The 10,000-nt window shown below is 35.9% G+C and overlaps 1 protein-coding gene across 1 annotated transcript in view; it reads left to right on the top strand.

Moving 5' to 3' along the window:
* The window catches only part of LOC136831124 (cell adhesion molecule Dscam1-like), a 498,139-nt gene that overhangs the window by 382,400 nt on the left and 105,739 nt on the right, over positions 1 to 10,000 (top strand). The window contains exons 10-13 of the mRNA XM_067091077.1: positions 1,565 to 1,709; positions 6,081 to 6,343; positions 7,753 to 7,914; positions 9,579 to 9,863. Of these exons, the coding sequence (XP_066947178.1) occupies positions 1,565 to 1,709; positions 6,081 to 6,343; positions 7,753 to 7,914; positions 9,579 to 9,863 (855 nt within the window). The remainder of the gene's footprint in view (positions 1 to 1,564; positions 1,710 to 6,080; positions 6,344 to 7,752; positions 7,915 to 9,578; positions 9,864 to 10,000) is intronic.

Here is a 10,000-nt window from a genome sequence, read left to right as displayed (position 1 = left end):
ATATATATATATATATATAGAGAGAGAGAGAGAGAGAGAGAGAGAGAGAGAGAGAGAGAGAGAGAGAGAGAGAGCACAGTTCTGTTTTATTGGAAATGGATAGTTGCGCTGTAAGTGCAACTGCATATATGTTCGGCTGTGAATAAAGTATGATTTTCTAAAATGTTTGTGGATAAAATTAATGAAAGATTTCATAGCATAAGTCTTTGTATGGGAACCTGATAGATTGTGTATGAGAATGAATGGTGATTTATATTTAGCGATACTAATTTCCTGAACAGTTCGTTTAACTCTATATGTTAAAGTTAAGTCTTCCAGGTTGGTGGTTTTGTTATTAAAACCAATAATAATAAGAATAATAATCATAATAACAATAATAATAATAATAATAATAATAATATAATCATAATAATAATAATAAGTAAATGGACCAAATATCTATATACTTTCTCCCTTCCTTGAGTAATTTATCTGCTTTATCCATCCCCCTTTTTCGTCACCGATCCCATGTTTCTTCACAGGCTCTTTTTCTTATCATCTTTGCCGCCTATTCTGAGAGACTGACGGCCCCATATCCCTTATCTTCCACACTCCCTTCCTTTCCTTATATTTTTTTAAGGGTTGGCGTGGTTTTTGCTTGGCATATTATGCTAACAGTATTTTTGTATTAGTCAGTATTATATGGTTTAATTACTTATTCATTCTTTTTATATATGGGTTGATTAACTCACATATTGCTAAAAATGTATTAATGCTTTTTTTTTCTTAACCTTACTGGTTGCTTACCTAGTTATGATGTATCTTTTATTTCTTAAATATTTCTCTGTTTACTGTTTTATGTAGTCTCCGTCTTATTATTTATTAATCAACTCGTTTGTTTGTATACCCTTTACCATGTTTATCTTAGTTCCTTCATTTTTTAAATTGTTAGGGATATGTGTTTACTCTTATTAAAGTTTCATTGATTACCACTGAGTGTTTGTGTTGAATAATTAACATGCGTAGTAATTATGAATCTATTTCATTTATTACTCTGATGAAAAATGAAGAGGACGATAATAAGACTGGTGGTATGTGAGAGCTATTTTTGCAAATATGCTCTCCTACTCTGTTTGATATTGTCGTTTTTGATAGAAGCTGCAGACGGAAAGGTCATTGGGGAACTAAATCTATAAACTCATCGGTGGGGTCTGAAGTCTTCTTGTTTTAATTAGAACTTTCGAATACTAAAAATGCCTAATGACAAACGTAATTAGCAATCTAGTTCAGATACTGAAATTGTCTAATTTTGATATTCTCTTATTTTATGATATTTTATGATGACCTAATCTCCTGTGCCTGTGCTCCAGTTAAATTCAACACACGGTTCAGTAAGAAAATATCTGTTATTATTAAATTCTACTTTATAATTTATATTTGTAAACTTACAATCTTGAGTATGCACATATGTCAATCTGTTGAAAGCTTCTGACAGCATTTTATTTATTTAACATTTTTTCCTCCGTACCATCTCTCTTCCTCCCTCTGCGACATTAACCTTCTCACCTCTTCCCCCGCCGAACAGCTGCAGCGCCGCAGCTGGTCTACAAGTTTATAGAGCAGACTCTGCAGCCTGGACCAGCTGTTTCTCTCAAGTGCATAGCCACGGGAACCCCCACCCCCCACATCACCTGGTCCCTGGATGGGTTCCCGATACCACACTCGCATAGGTGAGTTTTTTTTTTGTCTGCTTTTTGTAACTTTTCCTTTTCAAAAAGTTCAGACATCTGTTGCATTCTGTGTAGATAGACGGGTAGAGTGGGCTGTGCACATTCACACATACATACATACATATATATGCATACGTCCAATATATATATATATATATATATATATATATATATATATATATATATATATATATATATATATATATGTATGTATGTATATATATATATATATATATATATATATATATGTGTATATTTTTATAGGCAGCAGAGTTTCTCTCTTTCACAAAATCAAAGGCGATCGCCTTCAACAAAATAATACATATATATATATATATATATATATATATATATATATATATATATATATACATACATATACACACACACATAATGTGTACAGTATGTGCGTGTGTTAGTGCATGTGTGTGTGCCTGCCTATATATGCACATGCATATAAAGGTGCTTCTATATTATATCAATCTAAGTGTCAGGTGAAATAATATAAACAGTTATAGCCTAAAGTTACATATTGATGGATATATCTGTATGTTGGTTCGTATGTGTCCATTTGTATTCACCGAAGTAAATCGGTATATGACTTTACTATATTCATTGATGATTGGATTATGTGTGTTTAATATGCGCACATTTATGTAGTTTTTAGTTTTGGTTTTCTAAGAATGCGGTTTTTTAAAGCCTCTCCGTGGAAAAAAAACATACTCCCACAATTTCGCTGTAGTCCATTGTTAGACCACATGTTCGTTTTTTTCATAGAAATATATATATATATATATATATATATATATATATATATATATATATATATATATATATATATATATATATATATATATATATATATTTTTTTTTTTTTTTTTTTTTTTTTATGGAGTCACTGTCATGCGAACTACGATGATTTTACTTCGAACTAAAGCACAGGCCAAGCCTTCTCTGCACAGTAGTTGCCAACTGCTTCCATTTGGTGAGAAAGACTGTTAACTTAATATAGGTCTCCTAGTGCACGGGAACCGTGTCGTGTTGCTTGGTTATGTAACCTCATTTGAAACCATTATCGATGATAACCTCATGTGTCTGCTCTCTCCGGCTTTTCCTTTTCTGTAAAGCTTCTTTTTACCATTTTGTTTTTGTTATTTACACTTTTTTCTCCAGTCCTCCCATTTTATTATTGTTTGCAATGAAGCTCTCCAGTAGTACTGTTTTAATTTCTTCTGTGTATGATCATACTCATTTTATATCTCGACTTTTGTGTCCTTTATTATCATTTTTAGTTTACTAAGAATCACTTTTGTTATTTTTGATGCTTTATTTGATCAGGAAAGCATATATATATTTACATACAGACATACATATATAAATATATATTGTGTATATATGTATGTATATATATATATATATATATATATATATATATATATATATATTTTATATATATATATATATATATATATATATATATATATATATATATATATATATATATATATATATATATATATATATATATATATATATATATATATATATATATATATATATATATATATATATATATATATATATATATATATATATATATGTGTGTGTGTGTGTGTGTGTGTGTGTGTGTGTCTGTGTTTATTTGGGTGTCGATAACAGTCACTTGGATAGATAGATAGATTCACACCTAATGTTGTTAATCGATTCCTTATAAATTACCTAGAGGGAAGTTGTTTGTTTTTCTACGTTTTTCCTGGTTCGTTTTTGGTCCCAACTCCAATATACTTTTTTTTCCTTTCGCTAACTCTTGCTTTGCAAGTTCTTATCTGTAGCTATCGATGAAACATTCTTTTTTTTTATTATTATCACTTGCTTCGCAAATTTTCATTCTTTCTTGTAGCTCAAATAATTTTTCATGTTTCTCTCTTGATGATTTCATGTAAGTTTTGTCTTGATGTTTTTTTTTCAGATTTTTTGAGTGTTATTGTGTTCTTTTTTAAAATATTTTCATCAAGAGAGATTAACTGTTTTACATCTCGTGGCAAGATTTATTTAATACTTTTTAAAAATATTTTCATCAAGAGAGATTAACTGTTTTACATCTCGTGGCAAGATTTATTTAATACTTGTGGTTCATAATCCGTATTGTATTTTTTTTTTATTTGTCACATGTGTTTTTCACATTTTTAAATGGTAATTATTTCTATTTTATTAGAAATTTTCTATTCACCATGGCAGATTTACCATTTTATATCTCTTGGCAAAATTTATTTATAACTTATGTTTTATAATCCTCATTGTCATGTTTAGTTTTCTGAAAAAGAAAACTATTGAGATGGCTTTGTCTATCCGTCCGCACTTTTTCTGTCCGCCCTCAGATCTTAAACACTACTGAGGCTAGAGGGCTGCAAATATGTATGTTGACCGTCCACCCTCCAGTCATCAAACATACCAAATTGCAGCACCAAATTGCAACCCTCTAGCTCATTGGTTTTTATTTTATTAAAGGTTAAAGTTAGCCATGATCGTGCGTCTGACAGCGCAACAGCATAGGCCACCACGGCCAGCTGAGAGTTTCATGGGCCGTGGCCGAGAGTTCCATACAGCATTATACGCTGTACAGAGAACTCGATGGCGCTGAAGAAACTAAGGCGCAGTTTTTACTTGCTTTCTTTAAATTTCGCTCTCTCCTTTAGCCCGTCCATCGGCTCCCCTTGGCCCCCACCCCCCACTCCAACCCCTTCCAGCTCCCGGTGTCTGTCTCTTCCTCTCATTCACCGTCATTTTCCCGTAACGGGTGATCCATCTCGGAAAATGATGGCGCAGTCTCAAGAAGATTGTCGGAGTAATGAATAGAAAACAAAGACTCATTATCCTCTCGAGCGCTCGAGTTATGGAGAAACAAGTGGCTTTCAGGCCGGCGCATTACGTCGAAGAAAGGCTCACTCATTACCGCTGCCCGTCATCATTATCGTCCTCGGATCATTATCAGCCTCTTTTTTTGCGATACTCTTATTATTATTATAATTACCGATTCGGATAGTGGGTCGCGGTTTAAATATAAAAGGGATTTTGGAGGACTGCAGAGATGGCGAATTATGTACTATTGCTCCAAGGGCTAAATATTTCTTGTGGTCATTGTTATCATTATTTATCCTTTACTGATGTTTTGAATAAGGAATGTATTACCGTTTATATAAATTTTATGGGATTGCGACATTGTGAATTATTTAGTCTCAGAGATTTGCACATTTGTGCTTCCTACTGTTTTCTGGAACTATTGGATGCACAAAGTCTGGGGTTTTTCAATTTATATAATTTTTTAAAATTTGGTCCTTTTAGTGAGTTACCTCCCCCCTCCCCCGCAAAATAAAATTCCAGGGGAAATAATGTGCTCAAAACATTATACAGTTACAACCTTCTCTTTAAAATGTACAGGTATAGGGTTATTGCGAATAATTATGACTTTCCAAAAAAGAAAGAAACTCCCAAGTGTGATTTCCGGATTGATTATTGCCGGTGTCCGCAGTCGTCAGGATAATTACTGTTTTCTTTATTGTATTTATAATTTACATTTATCGCATCCTTGGAGAGGATGTGATGTATGATGCTAGTGGCATTTGTGAATATATTTTAGAAGCCGGAGTTTTACATAAGATATAATTTTATTTCCTGCAAGTTTTAACTGTATTATAAATATACTACACCATGTAGTCCTTTAATTAACATCGGCGCCAATGACCAAAGAAGTCACGACGCCAGATAACTGAAAATCATTCATTCAGGTTTAAATATATCTTATTTTGTATATGTAGAAGTCACGACGCCAGATAACTTAAAATCATTCGTTCAGGTTTAAATATATTTTATTTTGTATATATACAGTATATATATATATATATATATATATATATATATATATATATATATATATATATATATATATATATATATATATATATATATATATACACACACACACACACACGCACAAAATAAAATATATTTAAACCTGAATGGATGATTTTAAGTTATCTGGCGTCGTGACTTCTGTGGTCGTTGGCGCCGATGTTAATCAAAGGACTACATAGTGTAGTATATTCATATAATTAAAACTTGCAGGAAATAAAATGATATCTTATGTATATGTATATATATATATATATATATATATATATATATATATATATATATATATATATACTGTATAAATACACACACATATATATACACACATACATACATATTAGAGTGAGTATTGTGTTAGAGATCCAGATGCAATATGTAAATTTTATCCGGCAATTAACACTAGCAGGCATGCCAGCATCCAGAGTACACAAATATAACATTTACCTTTTCTCTTACATTTAGATACTTGAAAGGTCAGTACGTGTCAGCTCACGGTGACGTCATCAGCCACGTCAACATATCCAGCGTCCATGAGACCGACGGCGGCACGTACACGTGCTCAGCCGAAAACAGCGCGGGCAAAGTCGTGCACTCGGCACGTCTGAACGTGTACGGGCCGCCCCGGGTGCGACCGATGGGGCAGGTGTCAGCCGTCGCAGGCGAGACGTTTTCCGTCACGTGCCCCGCCTCTGGCTACCCCCTGGATAAGATCATCTGGAAAAAAGGTTTGTGGCGAAAGGCAGTTTTCCTCAGAGTGGGTTTCCTTATTCGAGACATTGGCTGTCTGGAGGTGCTTGAGAGAGGAAGCATACCGGTTGTTCAGATGTAGTGTAAGGACAGTTTCATATTGCAAAATTCATCTTTTCGAGTATAGTTATTGATGGAAAAAGTGTTTGTGGTGTTGAAGCACGAAGGTATTTCAGATTTAGTGAGGTATATAAAGTTTTTATGGACCAATATCCATAGTCTTATAGGAGGAATTGTTTGGTGCATTGAAAGTATAGGATGCCCTGAATTTGTGAATTAAACTCCATTGTCCAAAGTAAGTTTTTGCCTTCATGATGTAAGTTATAATTAATGGAATCTATGGTCAAGTTTGCATTATCAGTTGGTGATGAATTTATTCTCAACCTTTATATTCGTTTTCCTTTAGAAAATATAAAGTTATTATAATTCGTATTGAGCCATTAGTTTTCTGTATTAAAAAATCCATACTGTGTCTTTCCCAATATCGCTTACAGTGGCCTATCATATACACACGTAGGGAATGAAACAATATCGTTCATTTTATAAGACCCTTTTGCTTAGCCAGTCATTTTCACTTTTGTGATAGTTTAACATAACCTGTCACGTGTAATTCTCATTTAGTTTACCACAACCCTGTGATAGTTTAGCGCAAAGTTCCACGGTTAAATTGGTATATTTATTTCTTAGCTAAATAGTACAAACTTTCATGTGTACATCTGAGATCATTCAGCTCAACCTCCCATCTTTACAATTAGATTATTTAACACAGCCTCATCTTTACAACTGTGATAATTTAGCACAACCTCCCGTGTTCACCTGAGAGAGCATTTACCATAGCCTCATTCTTGCATCCGAGATCATTTATCACAACTTCCCATGTTTACACTAAGAGTATTTAGTACAATCTCATTTTTACATTGTGGATCATTTAGCATAAGATCCCTTTTTTACCTATAAAAGTATTTAACACAACCTCTTTTTTACATCCGAGATCATTTAGCTTAACATCCCATATCTACCGTTGAGAGTATTTAGCACAATCTCGTGTTTACATCTGAGATCATTTAGCAAAACCTCCCATTAATACCTGTGAGAGTATTTAGCACAACCTCATTTTCACATAGGTAATCACTTGGTAGTCTCACATGATTACCTGTGAGGGCATTTGACACAGCCTCATTGTTACGTCTGAGATCATTTAACACAAGTCACATTCATCTCTAAGAGTGTTTAGCACAACCTCAGTTTTACATCCGAGATCATTGAGCACAGCCTCCCATATTGACATGTGAGAGTATCTAGCACGTCTTTTGTATAAATCTGAGATCATTTTCAACACAACCTACCTCTCAGTAATGGTAGCAAGGCAACGTTCTCTCACCTGCAGACGGCGTCAAGCTTCCGACAACCCACCGTCAGCGGGTTCACCCCAACGGCACGCTCGTTGTGGAGCAGGTGACGAGGACTACTGACGACGGACTGTACTCCTGCACAGCCCAGTCTCGCCAGGGGCATTCCGATACGCAGACGCTCACCGTCAGGGTCATGGGTATGTTCGGTGGCCTTTTCGATAATACTGTTCTGGGGCTCTTCATTAATAGTTTAAGAAAATGATTCTCTTCAATGGTAAATTTCAAAGTTATTGTATTATGGTGAATCTCTTGTGGATAGAAGATATGTCTCAGAAGTTTGTAGCTTCATTTTTATTATTGCCCCTAGATCATTCTGTACTCATTCTTTTTATTACAGTATCTCAAGAATATATGTTTATTGGAATAACTTCAAGTCTATATTGTTGTACATCAGTAGTCTCGAGTTACTTTCGTGCACATGATTGAAGTATTCTGGGGAAATTCCATTTTATTTCATATACGGATGCTTCTTTCACATTACAATTGTTTATATTTCAAAGAATTATTATTTGATTTCGCACAAGTGAAATGCCATTTTCAGTTGAATATTTTAAGTTTCACTCTGTCCATTGTAGCCTTAATGTTTGGTGATTAATTACATAACATATTTATGAAGGGACGTCTTTTTACTCGAGTTTTGTAGAAATGTAGACCAAAGTTTTCACATAGACCCTATCCCACTAACACCCCAGAATAATAATACTATTAGTGTGACCAGGCTATGTAGGTAGTAGCTTCTCTTTACTTTTTTTTTTTTTTTTTGGTAACTGACTATAGATCACAATTAAGCAGCATGAGGCTGCAGATAGCACAGGTCATTTTCAAACACCAACACTTGGCGTCCAGAATTGAAAACTCTCTCAGGTAAAGTATTTTAGGCCACCATCATTATGTGGTAGTAAATTATCGTAGGCCACCACCATCGCCTGGTGGGCCGCGGTGGGATCATTGGTCGTGGATATGTTTACAGTGGCTCCAGTATTGCTGCCTTTCACCTTTGAGGAGAAGTTACAGAAGGGCGATCGCGTCGCCGTGGCCTGTGTCGTTAGCAAAGGGGACCCTCCCATCACCTTTACTTGGGAGAAAGATGGACGCAATGTCCAGAAAATTGAAGGGATTTCAGTGTCGAGCATGAACGAGTTCTCTAGTGCTCTAATGATCCGGAGTCTCGATGCCGAGCACACGGGAGAGTACACGTGCCGAGCCTCCAACGACTGGTCAGAAGCCTCCTACTCTGCCTCGCTCGCTGTTTCCGGTACGCCCAACGACCACGCTGCAGACGAAGCATGGGCGTGTTCTCTACAACAGATAACTTCTTATTTTTTTACCATTTTCTATTTTTTCAGAATCCCTCACATAATATGTGTTCGAGTATGGTATTTGGTTAATCCAACTTGCCGCGACTGTTCCCATTCCTTCTCACCATTCATTGTTTGTTCCGTTTTTCCAATTCTGTGATGGCACTCCTTTCTCCCTTTAAAAGATAGCTTTCTGTATTCCATTTTTTCTCTCTTGCTTTCTGTATGTCATGATCTTGTCTCTTCTTCCACTAGTTTTGGTCTCGGACTCGTCGGTCTGAGACTAGCACTAGTTATCCGCCTCATTGTTGTAGCACCTAGCATTTATATTTTGCTTTGAGAAGTAGAGAAAACCTAACATCTAGATTCCACAGGCACCACGAACCAACACGGCATCGTGCTGGTTCGCCTTTACAAAACATAGTTAAGGAAATACAAGGTTTCTTTTTTCACTTTGCTTCTCGTGAGTGTGAGAGAGTGAGTGTGTGTGATTGTGTTTGCAGTTCCACCCCGGCTAGCTCCTCTGACCTTCCCTGGGGGAACACGTGCAGGGATGAGAGCACAGGCCACCTGCCTGGTCCAGGAGGGAGACCAGCCCTTGACCCTCGTGTGGCAGAAGGACGGACGACTCCTCGATGCGAAGCTGGAGATTCGCACGTCGCCCATTGATCCCTACACGTCCATCATGGTGATTGACAGGACGACGGCTGAACACACAGGAAACTACACTTGTGTGGTCACCAACCCAGTACGCACCACCACCTCCACCGCCCGCTTGACTGTCAGCGGTAGGCCGCCCAATGCCTCTCTCTCAACTAACTAGATTAGGGCTGGGGGGTTGGGGCAGGGGAGAAAGAGAAGGGAGTTTATTTTGGGAGCAATTTTATAAACAGCAAATTATGGGGAGGAAAAGTTTGGGATGTTA

The sequence above is a fragment of the Macrobrachium rosenbergii genome, chromosome 48, assembly GCF_040412425.1.
Source record: "Macrobrachium rosenbergii isolate ZJJX-2024 chromosome 48, ASM4041242v1, whole genome shotgun sequence".
Lineage (NCBI taxonomy): Eukaryota > Metazoa > Arthropoda > Malacostraca > Decapoda > Palaemonidae > Macrobrachium > Macrobrachium rosenbergii.
This window is presented reverse-complemented; position numbering and strand designations above follow the sequence as displayed.